Consider the following 23,705-nt stretch of genomic DNA (forward strand, 5'->3'; position numbering starts at 1 on the left):
GAGTCTTCAATACTCAGTTAAGCACAATGTACCCCCAAATATTTGAGTCATTAGGGGTGTGTTCATAAATTCACTCTGGAGTGCCAGAGTGTGCTCTGGGCATTCGTAAATTCAGAGTTTGGTCAGATTGTCCCTTAGTAAATAATGTGTTTCGTAGGGCCGGTCTTTGCTGTTCTGCCGCCATAGGCAAGCCAAAAAATATCGCCCCTCCCCCCACAGAACTAGAACAAGCAAAATTATGTTGAAGATACATTTAAAATATGTATTTACCAGACGTTGAAGTTTGGTTCAATTTAGGTTCTGAATGAAAGGTGAAAATGTATTTTCCAGATGTTGAAATCATGCACATTTGTGGTTCTGAATGAAAATTGAAAATAAGTCATTTATAGATGTCTATGTTTGGGTCAAATCCAGACCAGACAAAATCTGAACCAAACATAGTCGTCTGTGATTGGTTCAGATTTGGTCCGGACCAGAAACCAATGTCCGTGGATGTGGAAATCAAGGCCAGTCTGGATCTGCACCAAAAAAAGACCAAAAGTCCAAAAGCGTCTGCGTCAGTCCGTGCTTACTGAGGTGTAGCCTACAGTGTTGCTTGAAATGGAATTTTATGAATACCCATCTATGTGGTAAGCTTACCATTTGTAAAACACCAAAACTCTGCTTCCGGACAGGGCCAAAAAAAGATGTCCAAAAGACGTCAGCTCATGCTTACTGGGGTGTAGCCTAACATGCCATTGCATTGACTTAGTTAGTGTTGATTCCTGTGACTAATCAGTTTGGCTATTTAAGCTCTGAATATCAGCCATTAATCGCGAGCCTATTTGCAATGTGTTTACCCAGCGGGAAATGCAGAAGTATTTTCTTTTTAAATATGTTTAAAAAAATGTATGGATACAAACTTAAAACCACTGATCATGACAATGCAACTCCTGGACAACAGTTGTGATTGTCCATTCCATATTGTCCATTTTACTTTGACTTGTCCTGTTTTTAGGACATGTTCTTTGTTGACATGACAGCATATTTTCTATTTGATTGAGCGCCATTCAGGTTTGGCTATTTGTTTGGAGAAACCTTCACGATGTAAAAAGTGTCCTTCTCATTACATTGTAAAACATTTTATCTCCAGACTGAAGGCTACAGAAAAGGTAACATAGTCTTTCTACCATATCCTATATCTTCTACATGTTTGACGTTAGATTATTTTTGACCCGAACTTTGGTGGAGCGCTGCAGAGATGCTTCTCTCCAACAGCACCTTGGGAATGGACAAGTCAAATATTTTGTGCCCCTGCCTTTGACAACGTGGGCACTGCTTATCAAAGGGTGTAGTCGGCGCTCACCTAAAGAGCCCATATTCAAATCAAATCAAATCAACATTTATTGGTCACACACATGTTTAGCAGATGTTATTGAGGGTGTTGTGAAATGCTACTGGTTTGTGAGAAATTGTCATTGTTTTGGGCAGAATAGTGTGAGGTTAAATGTGTTGTTGTTGGAGGTGTGCCTTGGTCACTTTAGCTCAGAAAATGCTGCCTTCCTCAATCTACCACTATGGGCGGCTACCTAATCCTGCCTAATGAGTGGGCCGGCCTTGGCGTTTCGCTCTCGCGTTCAGAGCGCACACTGGACACTCCGGCCCGAGGAGGAGTAGTGTTGATCTGATTGTTCTGACCTCACAACATGAGTCAAGCACCCAAGCTAACTGGCTAAAGTTGGCTAGCTTGCTAGCTACTTCTAGACACAAATAAGAGAACACCTCACTCTGACCATTTTACTCACCCCAGCAGAGCTGGTTAGGCTGTTTTCATGTTACCTAGAGAGTTGGTGACTGTAACTGTGCTGCTGGCAACAAGTACTTTTTTTTTTTTTTTTTGCTGTTTACTGACAGCGGTGTTGCTCGTCAACGGGTGTTGCTCGTTCGTATATTCATCAGTTATTCTGCACTCTGGCACACTCAGAAGGGAGTGCTCTGAAATCGGAGTAGATAGTGAGGAATTTACAAACACAATCAGTGAGACAAAAAAATGTGTTATCTGCCCCTTTAAAAACTTCTTATGGCGGCAATCCCGTTAACGGGATAATTTTCATCAACAACCGCTGAATTGCATACCGCCACATTCAAATAATATTACTAAAAATACTTATATTAATGAAATCACAAGTGAGATATAGCAAAACACAGTTTAGCCTTTTGTTAATCCACCTGTCGTTTCATATTTTGAAAATATGCTTTACAGCGAAAGCAATCCAAGCTTTTTGTGTACATTTATCGATCGCTCGACAAAACATTATGAACATCTAGCATCAAGTAGCTTGGTCACGAAAATCAGCAAAGCAATCAAATGAATCGTTTACCTTTGATAATCTTTGGATGTTTTCACTCATGAGACTCCCAGTTTCCTTTTGTTCCATAAAGATTATTTTTATATCCAAAATACCTCAGTTTGTTTGGCGCGTTATGTTCAGAAATCCACAGGAAAGAGCGGTCACGACAATGCAGATTCCAAATAGCATCCGTAATGTCCACAGAAACATGCCAAACATTCTTTTATAATCAATCCTCAGGTTGTTTTTATATTGATAATATATCAACCGCAACTGTCTTTTTCAGTAGGAGAGGGAAAGGCAATGGCTGCCCAAACTCTGTTGCGCATACAAAACGCTGCTGGTACCCGGCCATACAATGACGCAATGTTATCGTTCTCGCTAATTCTTCATAATAAAAGCCTGAAACTATGTCTGAAGACTGTTGACACCTTGAGGAAGCGATAGGAAAAGGAATCTGGTTGATATCCCTTTGAATGGAGCAAAGGCAGGCTATGGAACATGAAGTTTTCAAAATAGAAGCCACTTCCTGGTTTGATTTTCCTCAGGGTTTCGCCTGCATTATCAGTTCTGTTATACTCACAGACAATATTTTGACAGTTTTGGAAGCTTTAGAGTGTTTTTTTAGAGTGTATTTGGCAACTGAGACTGAGGAGCAGGCCGTTTACTTTGGGCAACTTATTCATCCAAGCTACTCAATACTGCCCCCCAGCCATAAGAGGGGTGGGCTGTTACCGTAGTAACGGCCACACAATGTCTGTCAGAGACGAGAATCTCTGTCTAGTCCCAGTCAGGGTTGCAGTTTTTGCGGGTTTGCAGTCAAATTGGGTTACATTGACAAAAACATGTATTGGTTGCGGGCGGCGCATTTTTGGGCTACTCCTATATTGAAACGCTGCCACCATGGCATTTGTCTTTAAAAATATATATATTTCCTTATTGCTTAATCATAGCAGTCAAAACAAGTTAAATTGACATCCATTGATAGAAAATGATCTGGAGAGATTAATAAGGGCTAATATATATTTTCTCTCGATAATGTTATGGGAAAAGGGTTTAATGGATAAAGGGATAAAGGGTTTAATGGGATAGTTTTCAGGCCTTGTGGGCAAGTTTTCAGAGGTCATTGGGCTCTAAATTTTAGCTGGACCTGGCAAACCTGGTCCCATTTGTTGTTATATAGAACATCCTGGCCCTGCCCTCCTGTGGGGAAAACATGTGGTTACTTAGGTTATCCCATTGACTCACAGCAGAAACTTGACTTTTTTTCAAAGACAATTTTCTTGTTTGTCTGCTTGTTTTAGTCATTTACAAAACTACATTTAAGAAAAGTACAACATGTCTAAAGATTAATTTTCAACATTGCCTGCTCCTGAGAAATCTTACTACTTACTACTATGTAATATTGAATAACTTCCCCCGAATTTGTTCTTAACTGACTTGCCTAGTTAAATAAAGGTAAATAAAATGTCCCTTTTCATGAAGGTGCTAGCAGCCACGTCAGTGCTAGCTAGCTAACGACCGGAACATTATGTTAGCCAAGAGCAACTTCAAACAAACTGACTATAACAGCTACAAGTAGTGAGTGGACTTACAAATGAACTATACTAAACAAGTTATATGTCTTACCTGTGATGAAATGTTTTCAACACACATAGCTACTCTACCGGTCAAAAGTTTTAGAACACCTACTCAGTCAAAGGTTTTTCTTTATTTGTACTATTTTCTATATTGTAGAATAAAAGTGAAGACATCAAAAACTATGAAATGACATATATGGAATTATGTAGTACCAAATGATAAATAAACAGTAGTTATGCTTCTACTTCCAGCTTATACATACTATACATTTTACGGACAGTATATTTTACATTAGTTATCTTTTGTTTGTTTTTAGTGCCATCCTTCAGCTACCCTCAACCCCTCCCATCTATCCCTGAAGACCATCCAGTTTTGATTTCTAGCTGTCATATATTTTTGAACTGTGCTTTGATATTTCACAAAATTTCTGAAACGTTCTATTCTCAAAGTTTCTACAGATTCTAAATTAAAGATAAACATTTTTGCTAAGAGTATTATTATATTATTATATCAATTGACTATGACTTTTCAAATCACCCAGTAGGGCTATTTGCAGAGTTAGCTCCAAGCAAATGTTGCAATTTTTCAGCCATTTGGACTATCTTATGGCTAGCAGCAGACAGTTGCAGAAAACTCAAACCAATATTGAAAAACAACATAGCGTGTTAACAAAATACTGTAACTAGCCATGAACATGATGACAAAGTCACACTTTAGTAGCCTTTCGGGTCAATTTGACTTTTCATTGAAAAAACTTGTCAAATGCTCTGTGTGACAACCTGCCAATATGGCTGGTGAAATAGGCATTCTAACCTGCCAATGCCAAAATTTCCCTGCATTTGACAGCTGGCGGGTGTTCATTTCCCACCCAGAATAGAAACAATGGACTAGTCCCAAAGTGCAAAACCTACCAGCTGGTACTCCAGACAGACTTAATAACAGGTTGAATTAATTTGAAAGAAAACAATTACTATTTGAAGCCAGGTCTGGAATAGTTAAGATGAAATCCTGTGGTGACTGAAAGCTCACCTATATATCTTTCTCCTCAGACACCTGCCAGGACAGCCCCTGGCTTTGAAGGCCCCCAACTCTCCCTGTCATGGCCGATGATTGACAGCCAGGGCCAGGGGTCAGTGATGAGGACCAGCTCCCCGGGACAAGCAGGGTTCGATCCTAGCTATATGGTGGCCCATCCAGCCCCAGACCTGTTTGGGGGGCTGCCACCTTCGCCCCTCTCACCCTTCTGTGTAAGCCAGTGGCCTGAGCTGCTGTCCTCCTTGGGTTCAGGGGTGTTTGCTTTCCCTATCATGCCCCCAGCCTGGGGCACCCCCACTTCCGCCCCTGCTCCACCCTACGAGCCCCCCGACCCCAAAACCAGGACCCTCTAATCCTCTAACCCCTGTAGCATCATGTCTTCCAACTATGTTACCAAAAAATAAGTCATATGTAGTTAGAGCTGTGGTCTACTCTACGCACAGTATGTAAACTGTATATATTTAACCAGCATGTATGTATATAGTAAGCATTTTATATATAGCCCATATATGTTGTTATCAATGTGTGTGACATTATCAACCTCAATTTACATACCTCATATGTATGTACCTAAGGGACATATGCATATTTTATCACCTGTGTGAATGTGTTGTACTGTATTTAAGGTGTGTAATACATTCATTATATTTGCATAATCCATTCATTTGTTTGTGCATATAAGCTTTCTGTGTATGTATTCCTATATCATTCATTGCTACTGTAAGTCTTTGTACATAAACTGTTTATGTTTGTGTGTTTATAACCCATATGTGTGTATGTGTACCCCTGTGTGTGTGTGTTTTTGTGAGACAATGTGTGTCCAACATGTTATCCATATGTACAGTAGGGCCTGCAGGGCTCTATCCTAACCCAGACGAGAGCCATTCACCATCTTGCCGTCACTGTGAAGCCTCGTCTACCTGGTTTACCAGCCTGGTCTCCCTGGTTACGAGCCTTGTTACCCTGGTCACCAGCTGTGTCACCCTGGTTAACAGCCTGGTCACACTGTTGGTTTCCCTGGTTACCAGCCGTGTCACCCTGGTTAACAGCCTGGTCACACTGTTGGTTTCCCTGGTTACCAGCCGTGTCACCCTGGTTACCAGGACCGCCTGCTTTATTACTCTGACATTTATGTTGTAATATACTTCCTTCATTTTCATTGAAACTCTTACAATGCTAGTGCTTGAAATAGTCCTAGGAAATGTGGAAGAACTTGAACTTAACCTTCAGGAGAAATATCCTGCAAGAGTGCCTTGAACAGTAGTTTCAGTTAATTCTGGAGACAAGCATGAGGCCATTTGAGATAAGTTAGGATAATGGGGTCATATTATGTGTGTGGTTTTGTCTTTAAAGATACTAGGTATATTTGTGTGAATGTTATATTTAGGAAAAAAACAGGTTGGTTATATTCAGGTTGCCAATTTAGAATGTTGGGAGTAAGACCATGGTATTGGTTGTTTTGTGAATATTATAGTAACAGATGGGACATTATCTAATGTACTACTGTAAGATTCACACAGTGCACTGAAGCTATGTGTTGGCCTCTTTGTCCAGAGGCTTCTACAAAGCAGTAGCTATATACGATTTTGCTCCACTGACCACGGCCTGCATGAACACACACTAAAGCTTGCACGGGATAAGTGCAAGAGTTAGGGGCATTCTCTGGGTGAGAGCTAGTGTTACTTGGCCGTCAGAAAACAGTGGATATTTTGTACTGTACTGTACAGTATTAGTAGAACTGAAGGGTTTCTCAGTATGGACATTCCTACAGTATGCCTTATTGTAGGTTTGAATCATTCACCCGTGTGGTATCAGTATTAAGTGGGTCATTCCACGAATAGTGCCTTTCATGGCCTTGTGACGTTGTGTGCGTGTGTACAGTTTTATAAAACACGTCATTTAACCGTTAGTTCACATACTTCTCCGCTCTTACCGAGCTAAGCACTCAATTTAACAGTCGGTTCACATAAGTCCAATAGTAGCGTGTTTTCATGAAAGTAAATTCCCATTTTGGCATGTTCCACATTATGTTTGACAATTTTAACCCGCTTCACCACAAACATTCCCAAAGTTTTCACCGTCGTTGTAAAGCCGTAGTTATTTTCTTGCTTTGACCAAGTACCAATGGGTCCCTCAGGTTTAAGGTCAGCCCTGTGACATGAACTGAACTCTCCTATAAAAAGAAAAATGTAACATCTAATATTCAAAGCATAGTGTAAAAGCAGGTGAGCTGGTGCCCCTCTTTTTGTCCATTTCCAGTGTTTTGTGGTGGAAAACTGAGCGATTTGATCATAACACGTCAACCTAGTTACCCCTAGACAGATAGGCGACACATTTTTTAACAAGTTCGCATGTTTGGTTAATCTTGCATTGAATTGCGCCTCTCTGTTCCATACCCCCTAAGTTATGGCTTAAGTAAGATGAAATCGTCAATGCTGTTACTTTAATTGGCACTTTTACAGCCATTTTTTCTGAGATGGGAAAACATGTTTTTATGTAGTTTAACATGTACTCTTTATGACGGAAATAAATGTGTATTTGTATTATCACACGACCGACAAGGCACTCTATTCGTGGAATGACACAAGTATGGGTTTTGTTCATGCACAGTACCGTTTGACATATATGAATGTTAGAGGCCGGTATGATATATAAGGATTTGTAATTTATCGCATGACCTAAACAAGTTGACTCGTCTAAAGCCCATGTAGTAACCAACAGATAAAATGTACATTTCATACGGTATCTGTGGAGGTTGTTGGTTAAAAAAAGTAATAATGTTCAATAAGGAGTTTGATCATTGACGTAAGATCAGTCATAATCTGTATCATAAGGATAATAAGTATACAGTTATACAGTGACTAATGTAGTGCTGTGTGTTGATGACAGAGAAGGGGCTATGTCTTCTAACTGCACAGTTCTTCCACTTTAGTCTTCTGAGATGGTCAGAATCACAAGACCAGCCCAGTGTATATCAATCAATACTTCTTTCATTTTGGTTTTGGGTTGTATGACGCAATCATTTAAATGCAGTATAACTCACATCATCTTGTACAATAATATCTATCAACAAAGATCAGAAATCACATAACCCAAACAATCCCAGCAAAGGCTCCATACCCGGAATGTGAGATAAATAGTGTCTGTCACTACTACACCCATTCAGCCAATAGCTTCCTTTGCCAACCAGTTGGCAATTCTTGCAAATAAATCCTTTACTTGTTATGGTTTGAAGCATTTCCTAACTGTACAGTCGTTCAGTCAGTTCAGTTTGAATTGAACTTTTGTAGACGAATAGTGCAGAATGTTCTGCTCTGAATCCAATCTCCATCCCATGCAAAGCGAGACTTGTGTTCTCTGTAAACAGCACCTGGCCTATGTAGCTATTGACAGGACTCATCATGCGCTCACTATACACAGCAAGGCTTTCTCTGAACTCTGATCTGTGACGCTTGCAGTAGAAGCTCTGCTCTCTGTACGATTGCTTTTGCCTAGCTTATACTCTCCCTGCACTTTCCTGACACACTGGTCAGTAGCGCTCATCTCGCTCACAAAGATTGTACATATTTGAAGACAGAAATAAATAATAAACTTGTTTTTGCTTGACAACATGTTTTCTCTTCGTCTGTTATATTCAGTAGCGGTGCGTGGGTAAAATCACTGGAGGTGATGGGGATGAAAGGGATAACGGATCCAGTTGTTTGTGTCGTCTGTTTCATAAAAGTAACTGCGTAATTGCACACCCAGCTCACTCAGGTGCTTCGCTATATCACATTTGACGTTGTCCGTTAGCTTGAGTTTATTTGCACACAAAAATCATACAAATCATACAATGATGGAAAGACCTGTGTGTTGTCCTTGTTAATGCAGACAGAGAAGAGTTCCAACTTCTTAATCATAGCCTCAATTTTGTCCCGCACATTGAATATAGTTGCAGAGAGTCCCTGTAATCCTAGAATCAGATCATTCATGCGAGAAGAAACATCGCCCAGATAGGCCAGTCGTATGAGAAACTCGTCCTCATGCAAGCGGTCAGACAAGTTAAAATTATGGTCAATAAAGAAAACTTTAAGCTCGTCTCTCAATTGAAAAAAAAATGTGTCAATACTTTGCCCCTTGATAACCAGCGCAGTTCTGTATGTTGTAAAAGCGTTACATGGTCGCTGCCCATATCATTGCGTTATGCAAAAAATACTCAAGAGTTCAGGGGCCTTGCTTTAACAAAGTGAACCATTTTCTCTGTAGTGTCCACAAATTCTTTCAAGCTGTCAGGCATTCCCTTGGCAGCAAGAGGCTCTCAGTGGATGCTGCAGTGTACCCAAGTGACGTCGGGAGCAACTGCTTGCACGTGCGTTACCACTCCACTATGTCTCCCTGTCATGGCTTTTTCGCCATCAGTACAGATAGCAACACATCTTGACCACCAAAGTCGATTTGATGTCACAAAGCTGTCCAGTACTTTAAGAATATCCTCTCCTGTTGTCCTGGTTTCCAGTGTTTTGCAGAAGAGGATGTCTTCCTTAATTGACCACCCATAAAGTAACGGACATTTACCAGGATCTGTGCCAGGCCCGCCAGGTCTGTTGACTCATCCAGCTGTAACGCATAGAATTCACTGGCTTGTATGCAAAGCAGTAATTGTTTCCAAACATCTCCTGCCATGTCACTGATGCATCATGAAACAGTGTTGTTTGATGAAGGCATTGTCTGTATAGTTTTTGGGGCTTTTTCTCCCAGAATTTTCCCAGCCATATCCACAGCAGCAGCAGAAATAAATAAGTCCTCCACAATAGTCTGGGGCTTGCCTGTCCTAACCACTCGGTAGCTCACCATATAAGACGCTTCTACCCCTTCTTATTAATGGTATCTGTTGCCTTAATACATGTCTTACTACTCGAAAGTCCTCTTTACTCTCGCTCCAAAAACTCTGGTGGCTTATTTTTCAAATTTTCATGTTTCGTTTCTAAATGTCTGAGCAAGAGTGAAGGTTTCCTGCGAGAGAGTAACGGTTAATGTGATTGGAGGTTAATTATTTGACTAGGCTACCTGTATTTGACAATGTGTTGTTATTTTGCTTAACACTAGATGGTTTAATTTAATTTTGGGCAGTGAAACGAGGCTACTCAGGCGAGAAAAAACCTCACCCAAATGAATAGCCCCGTTGGATGGTATTTTGACAACCATCTAGTGGACGGAATTGCAGAATCTCCACCTGAGACCTGGATGGAGTCTGGGGACAAAGTGAGGGAAATTATCTCTGAGAAATTTTTATTTATTTTATTTATTTTACCAGGCAAGTCAGTTAAGAACATATTCTTATTTTCAATGACGGCCTGGGAACAGTGGGTTAACTGCCTGTTCAGGGGCAGAACGACAGATTTGTACCTTGTCAGCTCGGGGGTTTGAACTCGCAACCTTCCGGTTACTAGTCCAACGCTCTAACCACTAGGCTACGCTGCCGCCCCGAAATTGAAGATAGACCACAGGAAGATTGAGGTGGCGCGTGTTCACAGGACTGGAAAACCCACCACCAGCCCAGGTGATAGGCCCAGGCTGATAGTGGTCAAGTTCCTGAGGTTCAAGGACAAGGTAGCTGTTCTGGAAAGAGTCAAGAACTTGAGAGGAACGTATATCTTCCCCAACGAGGACTATCCTGAAGCTCTGCGCCGGAGGAGGACAGAACTGATCCCAGCCGTGAAAGCTGCCAGAGGGGGTGGGGACATTGCTTACATCCGCTATGACAGGCTTATTGTCCACCCTCCCTCGCAGAAGCCTGGAAGGGATGAGAGAGCCAAGCCTATGGGTTTGTAGCTTCAACCCTGCAGCACACGCACACCAATTGATTAATGGACAGCTGAATGTATGTTTTTGTCTCTAGCTTTTTTGCTCTTTTCAGTATTATTTCTATCTCTGATAAGCTACCCAGGAAATGGCTGAAATAGCCCATATTAATATAATGTAGCCTAAGAAATAAGGTTCATGAAATCAATAACTTGCTAACGTTCATATATTACCCATTTCTGAAACTCGCTTAGATAATTCATTTGATGATACATCAGTAGCAATAAAATTATATAACATCTATAGAAGACACAGAAACGCTTATGGAGGAGGTGTTGCTTTATATATTCAGAGCCATATCCCTGTAATGCTTAGAGAAGATCTTATTATGTCAGTGTTATTGAAGTGTTGAGGTTGCAGGTTCACTTGGCACATCTAAAGCCTTTTCTTTTGGGGTGTTGATATAGTCCACCAAGTGCTAACAATCAGTATCTAAATAATATGTGTGAAATGCTTGTATGTGATGTAAACAGAGAGGTCTACTTTCTTGGGGAACTGAATATTGACTTGCTTTCATCAAGCTGTCCCCTCTTGAGGAAGCTTCTTACTGTAAGCAGTGCCTGTAATCTGGTTCAGGTTATTAATCGTCTTCTGTATAGAACTCAACTACCCGGTCGCATTCACAGGTTGTATCACATTTTCACTTCATTTCATTACAGTACAACGGTTTGATTTGTTTGATCGTAGCTAGCTACTTAGCTAGCTACATAGCCGTCTTTGTATCAAAGATAATTGTGTAGTCTAGAGCGATTTTCTAGGTTCGCTAGCCATCTATTGTCGTTCTTTTAACGCAACGTAACGTAAACAACACTGCTAGCTAGCCTGCTAGCCCCCGAATAGCAACACTGCAGAAACTATTACACTCAACGGAACGACTTGATTAGTGTAGTGTCAACAACGCACCCACTGCCAGCTGGCCTACTTCAGCAGTACTGTATCATTTTAATCATTTTAGTCAATAAGATTCTTGCTACGTAGCTTAACTTTCTGAACATTCGAGACCTGTAGTCCACTTGTCATTCCAATCTCCTTTGCATTAGCGTAGCCTCTTCTGTAGCCTGTCAACTATGTGTCTGTTTATCCCTGTTCTCTCCTCTCTGCACAGACCATACGCGCTCCTCACCGCGTGGCCGCGGCCACCCTACTCTGGTGGTCCCAGCGCGCACGACCCACGTGGAGTTCCAGGTCTCCGGTAGCCTCTGGAACTGCCAATCTGCGGTCAACAAGGCAGAGTTCATCTCAGCCTATGCCTCCCTCCAGTCCCTCGACTTCTTGGCACTGACGGAAACATGGATCACCACAGACAACACTGCTACTCCTACTGCTCTCTCTTCGTCCACCCACGTGTTCTCGCACACCCCGAGAGCGTCTGGTCAGCGGGGTGGTGGCACCGGGATCCTCATCTCTCCCAAGTGGTCATTCTCTCTTTCTCCCCTTACCCATCTGTCTATCGCCTCCTTTGAATTCCATGCTGTCACAGTTACTAGCCCTTTCAAGCTTAACATCCTTATCATTTATCGCCCTCCAGGTTCCCTCGGAGAGTTCATCAATGAGCTTGATGCCTTGATAAGCTCCTTTCCTGAGGACGGCTCACCTCTCACAATTCTGGGCGACTTTAACCTCCCCACGTCTACCTTTGACTCTTTCCTCTCTGCCTCCTTCTTTCCACTCCTCTCCTCTTTTGACCTCACCCTCTCACCTTCCCCCTACTCACAAGGCAGGCAATACGCTCGACCTCATCTTTACTAGATGCTGTTCTTCCACTAACCTCATTGCAACTCCCCTCCAAGTCTCCGACCACTGCCTTGTATCCTTTTCCCTCTCGCTCTCATCCAACACCTCCCACACTGCCCCTACTCGGATGGTATCGCGCCGTCCCAACCTTCGCTCTCTCTCCCCCGCTACTCTCTCCTCTTCCATCCTATCATCTCTTCCCTCCGCTCAAACCTTCTCCCACCTATCTCCTGATTCTGCCTCCTCAACCCTCCTCTCCTCCCTCTCTGCATCCCTTGACTCTCTATGTCCCCTATCCTCCAGGCCGGCTCGGTCCTCCCCTCCCGCTCCGTGGCTCGATGACTCATTGCGAGCTCACAGAACAGGGCTCCGGGCAGCCGAGCGGAAATGGAGGAAAACTCGCCTCCCTGCGGACCTGGCATCCTTTCACTCCCTCCTCTCTACATTTTCCTCCTCTGTCTCTGCTGCTAAAGCCACTTTCTACCACGCTAAATTCCAAGCATCTGCCTCTAACCCTAGGAAGCTCTTTGCCACCTTCTCCTCCCTCCTGAATCCTCCGCCCCCTCCCCCCCTCCTCCCTCTCTGCAGATGACTTCGTCAACCATTTTGAAAAGAAGGTCGACGACATCCGATCCTCGTTTGCTAAGTCAAACGACACCGCTGGTTCTGCTCACACTGCCCTACCCTGTGCTCTGACCTCTTTCTCCCCTCTCTCTCCAGATGAAATCTCGCGTCTTGTGACGGCCGGCCGCCCAACAACCTGCCCGCTTGACCCTATCCCCTCCTCTCTTCTCCAGACCATTTCCGGAGACCTTCTCCCTTACCTCACCTCGCTCATCAACTCATCCCTGACCGCTGGCTACGTCCCTTCCGTCTTCAAGAGAGCGAGAGTTGCACCCTTTCTGAAAAAACCTACACTCGATCCCTCCGATGTCAACAATTACAGACCAGTATCCCTTCTTTCTTTTCTCTCCAAAACTCTTGAACGTGCCGTCCTTGGCCAGCTCTCCCGCTATCTCTCTCTGAATGACCTTCTTGATCCAAATCAGTCAGGTTTCAAGACTAGTCATTGAACTGAGACTGCTCTCCTCTGTATCACGGAGGCGCTCCGCACTGCTAAAGCTAACTCTCTCTCCTCTGCTCTCATCCTTCTAGATCTATCGGCTGCCTTCGATACTGTGAACCATCAGAGCCTCCTCTCCACCCTCTCCGAGTTGGGCATCTCCGGCGCGGCCCACGCTTGGATTGTGTCCTACCTGACAGGTCGCTCCTACCAGGTGGCGTGGCGAGAATCTGTCTCCTCACCACGCGCTCTCACCACTGGTGTCCCCCAGGGCTCTGTTCTAGGCCGTCTCCTATTCTCGCTATACACCAAGTCACTTGGCTCTGTCATAACCTCACATGGTCTCTCCTATCATTGCTATGCAGACAACACACAATTAATCTTCTCCTTTCCCCCTTCTGATGACCAGGTGGCGAATCGCATCTCTGCATGTCTGGCAGACATATCAGTGTGGATGACGGATCACCACCTCAAGCTGAACCTCGGCAAGACGGAGCTGCTCTTCCTCCCGGGGAAGGACTGCCCGTTCCATGATCTCGCCATCACGGTTGACCACTCCATTGTGTCCTCCTCCCAGAGCGCTAAGAACCTTGGCGTGATCCTGGACAACACCCTGTCGTTCTCAACCAACATCAAGGTGGTGGCCCGTTCCTGTAGGTTCATGCTCTACAACATCCGCAGAGTACGACCCTGCCTCACACAGGAAGCGGCGCAGGTCCTAATCCAGGCACTTGTCATCTCCCGTCTGGATTACTGCAACTCGCTGTTGGCTGGGCTCCCTGCCTGTGCCATTAAACCCCTTCAACTCATCCAGAACGCCGCAGCCCGTCTGGTGTTCAACCTTCCCAAGTTCTCTCACGCCACCCCGCTCCTCCGTTCTCTCCACTGGCTTCCAGTTGAAGCTCGCATCCGCTACAAGACCATGGTGCTTGCCTACGGAGCTGTGAGGGGAACCGCACCTCAGTACCTCCAGGCTCTGATCAGGCCCTACACCCAAACAAGGGCACTGCGTTCATCCACCTCTGGCCTGCTCGCCTCCCTTCCACTGAGGAAGTACAGCTCCCGCTCAACCCAGTCAAAACTGTTCGCTGCTCTGGCCCCCCAATGGTGGAACAAACTCCCTCACGACGCCAGGACAGCGGAGTCAATCACCACCTTCCGGAGACACCTGAAACCCCACCTCCTTAAGGAATACCTAGGATAGGATAAGTAATCCCTCTCACCCCCGCCCCCCCCTTTAAGATTTAGATGCACTATTGTAAAGTGACTGTTCCACTGGATGTCATAAGGTGAATGCACCAATTTGTAAGTCGCTCTGGATAAGAGCGTCTGCTAAATGACTTAAATGTAATGTAAATGTAATTACCTAAAGTACTGCACTATATGAGTCATTTTACCAAAGTTTTTCAAATTGTGGTTTGGAAAAAAATGAAGGTTGTGTTCTATTTTTACCAAACTTTCAGCATGTCCTACAACATATGTCAGATAGACATACTGTATCTACTACTCACACACTTTCTTTGTATTGCATACATTTTATATTTTACCGAATTCCTTACCAGGCACAAAATTTGTCTCTACTGAAAAAATTGTCAAAGAAGTTGCAGTAAAGGGTGAAGCATGTACATATATAAATAAGCATGTACATATATAAATAAACATGTACATATATAAATAAGCATGTACATACTTATATTACAAATTCATTTGGGACATTTTATCTGCTTTCAAAATGTACAAAAAACATCATTTAAAAACATGATTTCTTTCCCTGATTATCAAAACTTTTAAACTGAATTTAGAGAAATATAATCTCTATTGTTCTCTGTAAAATGTTCAATGTTGATTGTATGATTCTGAAATGTGTTGATTTATGGAATTTCTTATGTAATACATTATGTTGTTTGTTAGATGTTTAAATTGTCTCTTTTCCTATCTTTGTTTTGGCAAAATAGTGACCTGGTATGCTGTACACATTGTGAACTTAGTTGCTGACTTAATTGATACCATAATTAATGTGGCACATGTGATTGACATACTATCACAATCAATAGGATCCAAAATATAAATACTTATCTATGTGTTTAATATAGATTATCATATCAGATGTTTTTTCATTTGAATAAATGTAAAGAAAGTCAATTAACAATCAAGTGTCAATAGCAAAACAAAGCTAATTGTTTTGGTTGTGACTGTTTTGTGTTGGACTTTAGACATATTTTGGTCTTTAACAAATCCCCGTAGCTAGCATATGGCTAGCTATCTATCCTGTCCCACAACCATTATTTTCACATTTTCTGAAATATATGTTTAGTATTGAATAGGGCTGTTACGGTGAACATATCAATGCCACACCGGCGATCATGAGTCATGACGGCATTCAAATTTCACGTGACCATTAGCTGAAGGTAAGGTGACACAGTATGTGGCACTGCAATGGATTATAATGATTTCTTACAAATCTCAACGTAAATAATTTGAGTCTAACAAATACAATTTTAAAAAATCCCAATTGAGCTTCATTAGCTGGAATATAAAAGTGCTGAACCAACCTTTAGGACGTTATTTTAAGATGTTACTGCTACAATTCAACACGAGCACGTCATAGTCAGTAAATGGTGGATGAATGACTGACTGCTGTGTACTCTCTGTTTATTGGCCAATAATATCCTGTGCTCTTCTTTAAAAGGCTGGGTGGGTTTTGTGGGGCTTCATTTCTGCGGAGGTCATGATGAAGGGAGTCTCTGTAGGAGTCGGCCTCCTTGGGCTGCTACTGGCCTGCGTTACCACAGCACCAACCGATAAGGTAGGGTCACACACAGGTAACAGTGGGGAAGGTACTCTACCTAGCAGTTTATTTTTAAAATTTCACCTTTATTTAATCAGGTAGGCAAGTTGAGAACAAGTTCTCATTTACAATTGCGACCTAGCCAAGATAAAGCAAAGCAGTTCGACACATACAACGACACAGAGTTACACATGGAGTAAAACAAACGTACAGTCAACAATAAAGTATAAACAAGTCTATATATGATGTGAGCAAATGAGGTGAGATAAGGGAGGTAAAGGCAAAAAAAGGCCATGGTGGCAAAGTAAATACAATACAGCAAGTAAAACACTGGAATGGTAGATTTGCAGTGGAAGAATGTGCAAAGTAGAAATAAAAATAATGGGGTGCAAAGGAGCAAAATAAATAAATAAATAAAATAAATACAGTAGGGAAAGAGGTAGTTGTTTGGGCTAAATTATAGGTGGGCTATGTACAGGTGCAGTAATCTGTGAGCTGCTCTGACAGTTGGTGCTTAAAGCTAGTGAGGGAGATGAGTGTTTCCAGTTTCAGAGATTTCTGTAGTTCGTTTCAGTTAAGAGCATTGGGCCAGAAACCCAAACTTTGCTGGTTCGACTCCCTGAACCGACTAGATGAACAATTTGTCGACGTGCCCTTGAGCAAGGCACTTAACCCTAATTGCTCTTGTAAGTCGCTCTGGATAAGAGCATCTGCTAAATGACTAAAATGTAAATGTAATATTGTTTTCGATTGTGTTGATTTGCCTGCATGTAAATGTGACCGTGTATGTTTGATTAGTTACATCAGCTCGGATGTGTCTTTTGATCGCAGCTTTGGGTGCACAGAAATCACAAAATAAATCAGTTCAAGATACCTCATGTTGAAGGGGTCAGATTGAGCGAAACCGTTAGACTAAGTGAAGTCTATAGCTGTCCTGTTTGCTCTGCTACTTTACCCTTTCCAGTCCCTTGAAAAGATTGTGCCCCATGTCTCCTAGCTAGACAAAGAAATGCCTGGGGTGAAAGAACGACTGGTCAATGCTTTTTCTCATTTGAGAGTATGTGGGCGTATAGAGGGCAGTCAAACAGAAAGTAGGTGTAGTCAGTGCGAAACCAATCAGGTTTCAGATAACCTAATCTTGAGTTCTGCTGGTTATTATGTATTTGTAAATGGTGGGATTGCTTGTGTGTACAGTGTGTGCGCGTGCGTGTCATCAACTAGCTCGCACAGTCTCATTTCAGAATTATACGTTCAGACATGCTTCTCAAACGTCAAATTACGAAGTTGTTGCAAACGTCACATTTCGAAGTGTTTAACTGTAAGCATTAACTCAGAATTTCTCAGGTTAGGGTTAAGGTTGGGGATAGGCAAAAAAAATATATATATCTATATATCACTGGATTGGAAATTGCAACCTTTATAATCAGAGGCAGATGCTTACGCCTATTCGCTATCCCTGTCCACAACGCCCTATTAAAACCAAAACCTATTTGAAAGTAAGAGGTCTGGAAAGACAGAGGTTAGTTGGATGGCAGACTGTACAGGGCCCATCACCTGCTCCCTTGTTTACATGCTGTAGATCCAGAACACACTGAAAACACTACACATGGCCGGCATAGCTGAACCTACTTGTACGATCACAATGACAACAGCCAGGTCACCCGTGATACAAGTCAGTATTTGACGTCCATCAATGTCTGAGGACATCATGTGATGATTTGGAAACCGACCACTAGGGGCAACAGTGCTCACTGTTGAGACTCATACATGCCTACTTACTCTCAAATGAGAAAAAGCATTGACCAGTCGTTCTTTCACCCCAGGCGTTTGTTTGTCTAGATAGGACAACAGTGCCCACTGTTGCCCCTAGTATGTTCTGGATCTACAGTGTGTAAACAACAGAGCAGGTGACTAACCTCCAACTAACCTCTGTCTTTCCAGACTGTTCCAGACTGTTGTCCCCCCCCCCCCCACACACACACCACGCCCATCCCCCTTTCGCCCCTGACGATCCCCAGGTCACTTAGGGCCTGTGACAGCTAGGGAGAGGGAGTATTGACCAAGGAAAAGGAATGTAAATAGGGAGAGTAAAGGGTGGAGAAAGATTGAGTGATAAAGTAAGGAGAAAGCGAGAGAGAGGTGGAGTGGGCCCACTGAAGGCTGGGAGCTGGGGCGGTGGAGGGAGAAGGGGAGGGGGAGTAATTATCCGAGTGGGGGGGGGGGGGCTTTTTATAGTCCACCATGGCTGGATATACTGTTACGCCAGCCACACACACACACACACTTAATGCATATGGAGTGGGATGGCATTGTGAGTCAAGGGGCGTTTAATCAATTTCAGAATTCAATCAATATGAATCCCATGTAACAGTGTTCTCCTCTGCTGCACTCGTCTCACCTTCCCCATGTTGACCCTAAGATATGTCCTCACCAAAGATCCTCTAACACAAGAAATCCAGTCACTGTCTACATAGTTGTGTTTACAGGGTATATTTAGTATGTAATACCCTCTCTGTGTGTGTAAGTGCAAGCTTATATCCCTGTGTGTGAGAAACATTAGGCTCTGCCCGCTTGCCCAGGTCCTCTTAGTTACAAACATACAGGAGATTGTTTAATAAACAGACACCCTCTCCTGGCTCCTCACTGTAATATTCATATGTGTAATTGGATGCATTTTACCGCCATATCATACTGTGCTATGATTGTTTAAGACCACCCAAATGGTTAGGTCATGGGCAGTATGATCCTGGTTGGCGATACGTGAACATGCCAGTTATAGCTAGCTACTTTAAGAAATATCCTGTAGTTCTGCATTTTATTATTTTGTACAAAGTGTACAAAACAAGACATGGGGTCAGAGTAAAAGGTTAAAAAGATGGATTTTTCTGGAGTTCCTTCAGCTCGAATGGACTGGGAGTCTACAAACTTACTCGATGCATGGCGTAAGTACAAACAGCATGTGGAGCAAATGTTCACGGGTTCTCTGAAGGACAGAGGAGAAGAGGAAAAATGCAGCTACTTGCTCCTCTGGATCGGTGAAAAAGGGAGAGATATTTACAACACATGGACACTTACCGAGGCTGAATCAAAGGTAATGAAAGTATACTCCGATCGTTTTGAAGAATATGTTGCGCCAAAGACCAATACGATTTTAGCTAGGTATAAATTCCATGAGAAGGTACAGGGAGCTAGCGAGCCTTTTGAACAGTTTGTGACAGAGCTGCGTCTGCTTGTGAAAGACTGTGATTATGCAAGCAAGGATGAAATGGTCAGGGACCGTATTGTATTTGGAATACACTCACCGCAAGTGAGAGAGAAACTTTTGAATGTTGGTAACGCTGGATAAAGCTATCGACATAGCCAGATCTCACGAGCTAGCACAGGCTCAGATGAAAACCATTTTGCGCGGCAGCACGAGCACATCACGCAGACATCAAAGCACACCTCCCGTACAGAGCGACACAGACTCAAAACGCCCCAAAACATGTGGATATTGTGGATACAAAGTGCATGGCGAACAAGGAAATTGCCCAGCTAAAGGGAAAAAGTGTACTACATGTGGAAAATGGAACAACTTTGCAAAAGTGCACAGAGCTTATCGTGGAAAAACAGTACAAACAGTGAATGAAGATGAAATGTCAATCAAAGAGTCAAAACACTGATGAACGGTTTATTGATTCAGTGACACAGAAAAGTCAAATATCAGAGACAGAGCAAGCCTTTGCTAACATTGAGATAGGAACACAAAGCACAGAGCTAAAGTTCAAACTAGACACTGGTGCACAAGTAAACATGATTCCTCTGAATAAGTACCGCAGCTTGACTTCTGAATGCGAGCTATACAGCCCACCATGCGCAGATTGACTGGTTATGGTGGTGAACAGCTCCCAGTAAAAGGCACGTGCACTTTCAAATGCAAATACAAGGAAAGTGACATGATATTGAGCTTTTATGTTGTTGACACTAGAGCACCTGCAGTGCTAGGTCTTAAAGCATGTTTAGACATGGACCTCATCAAGCTAGTTTTATCAGTAACAGCACCAGTAGAGACAGACAATGTACTGGAGGAGTTTGCTGATGTTTTTAAAGGAATAGGATTATTCCCAGGAGAAGATACCATTCAGCTTGACCTAGACGCAACCCTGTGGTCTACCCACCGAGAAAGATTCCCCTTGCTCTCCGTGACCGTCTGAAGAAAGAGTTGGAGAGCATGGAGCAATCTGATATAGTCACCAAGGTTACAGAACCGACTGACTGGGTGGACGCATTAGTGGTGGTGGAGAAACCACGCACAGGCAAGCTCCGAGTATGTCTCGACCCAAGAGACTTGAACAAGGCTATCAAACGCCCCCATTTACCCTTTACTGACGCTAGATGGCATCACACACAAGCTAGCGGGAGCACACTACTTCAGTGCCATGGACGCTAGATCAGGCTACTGGGCTATCAAGCTCACAGAAGAGTCATCTAAGCTCACAACATTCAACACACCGTTTGGACGCTACAGGTTCCGTCACCTGCCTTTTGGGATTATCTCAGCCCAAGACGAGTTTCAGCGAAAGATCGATGAAGTGTATGAAGGCCTCGACAGAGTTGTGGCAATTGTGGACGACATTCTTGTCTATGGTCGAACCAAAGAGGAGCATGACCGAAACCTCCACGCGATGCTGCAAAGGTCCCGTGAGAGAGGAGTCCGGCTCAACCCCGAGAAGAGCACAGTCGGCTCTACAGAGGTCAACTACTTCGGACATCTTCTCACAGTGAATGGAATCAAGCGAGATCCACAGAAGATCTCAGCCATAAAAGAAATGGAGCCACCAAAGAACCGTGCAGAGCTGGAAACAGTGCATGGCATGGTCAACTACTTAGCCAAGTTCACACCCAGCTTCTCCTATGCTAATGCACCCCTGTGTCAACTGCTAAATCAGTCCAGTGAGTTTCTTTGGGACAAGCGACAAGCAATGGCTTTCCAGAATGTGAAAGACTTGATCACGAGAGAACCAGGACCAATCCTTGCCTACTATGACCCCGACAAAGAGCTCAGACTCCAAGTGGACTCGTCAAAGTATGGACTAGGTGCAGTGCTACTGCAAGAAGGAAAGCCCATCGGCTACGCTTCCAAATCTCTCACAGACTGTGAAATCACCTACGCTCAAATCAAAAAGGAGCTCTACGCCATTCTGTTCAGATGTAAACGTTTCCATCAGTACATACAGTGGAGCAAAAAAGTATTTAGTCAGCCACCAATTGTGCAAGTTCTCCCACTTAAAAAGATGAGAGATGCCTGTAATTTTCATCATCAAAATTAGACAAAATCCTGAAAATCACATTGTAGGATTTATAATGAATTTATTTGCAAATTATGGTGTTAAATAAGTATTTTGTTACCTAAAAACAAGCAAGATTTCTGGCTCTCACAGACCTGTAACATCTTCTTTAAGCGGCTCTGTCACCACTCGTTACCTGTATTAATTGCACCTGTTTAAACTTGTTATCAGTATAAAAGACACTTGCCACAACCTCAAACAGTCACACTCCAAACTCCACTATGGAAAATTACAGCTTGGTTTGGCTCAGTTCAGTTTGTCTCAGTGGTGTGAAAAGCCAGGGGATTATAATTTTGTACATACTGTATATAGCAGTCTTTTGTTTTTAGGAATCTTGAGGGTTTTTTTGGACAATTTGTCATATAGCAACTTGTTTTCTTATGAACTTTCATTGTCTTCATAATGGTAAGATATTAGACATGCGTCTTCTCTGGTGAAAGGGACTATTATCACACTAATGCTCTGTTACTGAAGAGCATCTTGTCAAGAGCCAGCCTCCTTCCGTTGTTCTTTGGGTGTGGTTTGGACACCGTGTACAGAAACCAAAAAAACAGACTCACTTTAAATGAACCTTTCCTACTGAATGTGTTGTACTACTTGCAGTATGCTCAGGAGATTGACGTTAGGAAACATCAAACGGCAAAGGAGGGTATTTATCAAATAGGATGTTTATTTGTTTACTGAAGGAAACCAACCAAGCACTACGTTTTATTGCAATTTGAATTGTAATATCATCTCTGTTATCAGGGAGGATCTACAGTGGGGCAAAAAAGTATTTAGTCAGCCACCAATTGTGCAAGTTCTCACACTTAAAAAGATGAGAGTGGCCTGTAATTTTCATCATAGGTACACTTAAACTATGACAGACAAAATGAGAAAATAAAATCCAGAAAATCACATTGTAGGATTTTTAATTAATTTATTTGCGAATTATGGTGGAAAATAAGTATTTGGTCACCTACAAACAAGCAAGATTTCTGGCTCTCACAGACCTGTAACTTCTACTTTAAGAGGCTCCTCTGTCCTCCACTCGTTACCTGTATTAATGGCACCTGTTTGAACTTGTTATCAGTATAAAAGACACCTGTCCACACCTCAAACAGTCACACTCCAAACTCCACTATGGCCAAGACCAAAGAGCTGTCAAAGGACACCAGAAACAAAATTGTAGACCTGCACCAGGCTGGGAAGACAATAGGTAAGCAGCTTGGTTTGAAGAAATCAACTGTGGGAGCAATTATTAGGAAATGGAAGACATACAAGACCACTGATAATTTCCCTCGATCTGGGGCTCCACGCAAGATCTCACCCCGTGGGGTCAAAATGATCACAAGAGGGGGTGAGCAAAAATCCCAGAACCACACGGGGGGACCTAGTAAATGACCTGCAGAGAGCTGGGACCAAAGTAACAAAGCCTACCATCAGTAACACACTACGCCGCCAGGGACTCAAATCCTGCAGTGCCAGACGTGTCCCCCTGCTTAAGCCAGTATATGTCCAGGCCCATCTGAAGTTTGCTAGAGAGCATTTGAATGATCCAGAAGAAGATTGGGAGAATGTCATATGGTCAGATGAAACCAAAATATAACTTTTGGTAAAAACTCAACTCGTCGTGTTTGGAGGACAAAGAATGCTGAGTTGCATCCAAAGAACACCATACCTACTGTGAAGCATGGGGGTGGAAACATCATGCTTTGGGGCTGTTTTTCTGCAAAGGGACCAGGACAACTGATCCGTGTAAAGGAAAGAATGAATGGGGCCATGTATCGTGAGATTTTGAGTGATAACCTCCTTCCATCAGCTAGGTTATTGAAGATTAAACGTGGCTGGGTCTTTCAGCATGACAATGATCCCAAACACACCGCCCGGGCAACGAAGGAGTGGCTTCGTAAGAAGCATTTCAAGGTCCTGGAGTCTCCAGATCTCAACCCCATAAAAAATCTAAGGAGGGAGTTGAAAGTCCACATTGCCCAGCAACAGCCCCAAAACATCACTGCTCTAGAGGA

The 23,705-nt window shown here is 43.0% G+C and overlaps 2 protein-coding genes across 5 annotated transcripts in view; both read left to right on the top strand.

The window, feature by feature from the left end:
* The window catches only part of wnk2 (WNK lysine deficient protein kinase 2), a 71,651-nt gene extending 63,099 nt beyond the window's left edge, over positions 1 to 8,552 (top strand). For both annotated transcript variants that reach the window (XM_046311697.1, XM_046311696.1), the window contains exon 28: positions 4,961 to 8,552. In XM_046311697.1, coding sequence (XP_046167653.1) covers positions 4,961 to 5,299 — 339 coding nt within the window. In that variant the 3' untranslated portion in view covers positions 5,300 to 8,552. The remainder of the gene's footprint in view (positions 1 to 4,960) is intronic.
* Positions 8,553 to 16,278: 7,726 nt separating this feature from the next.
* Positions 16,279 to 23,705, top strand: part of LOC124002678 (inter-alpha-trypsin inhibitor heavy chain H3-like) — a 40,736-nt gene continuing 33,309 nt past the window's right edge. For all 3 annotated transcript variants that reach the window (XM_046310297.1, XM_046310299.1, XM_046310300.1), the window contains exon 1: positions 16,279 to 16,390. In XM_046310297.1, the coding sequence (XP_046166253.1) occupies positions 16,313 to 16,390 (78 nt within the window). In that variant the 5' untranslated portion in view covers positions 16,279 to 16,312. The remainder of the gene's footprint in view (positions 16,391 to 23,705) is intronic.

The sequence above is a fragment of the Oncorhynchus gorbuscha genome, linkage group LG18 (genome assembly GCF_021184085.1).
Source record: "Oncorhynchus gorbuscha isolate QuinsamMale2020 ecotype Even-year linkage group LG18, OgorEven_v1.0, whole genome shotgun sequence".
Taxonomy (NCBI): Eukaryota; Metazoa; Chordata; class Actinopteri; order Salmoniformes; family Salmonidae; genus Oncorhynchus; species Oncorhynchus gorbuscha.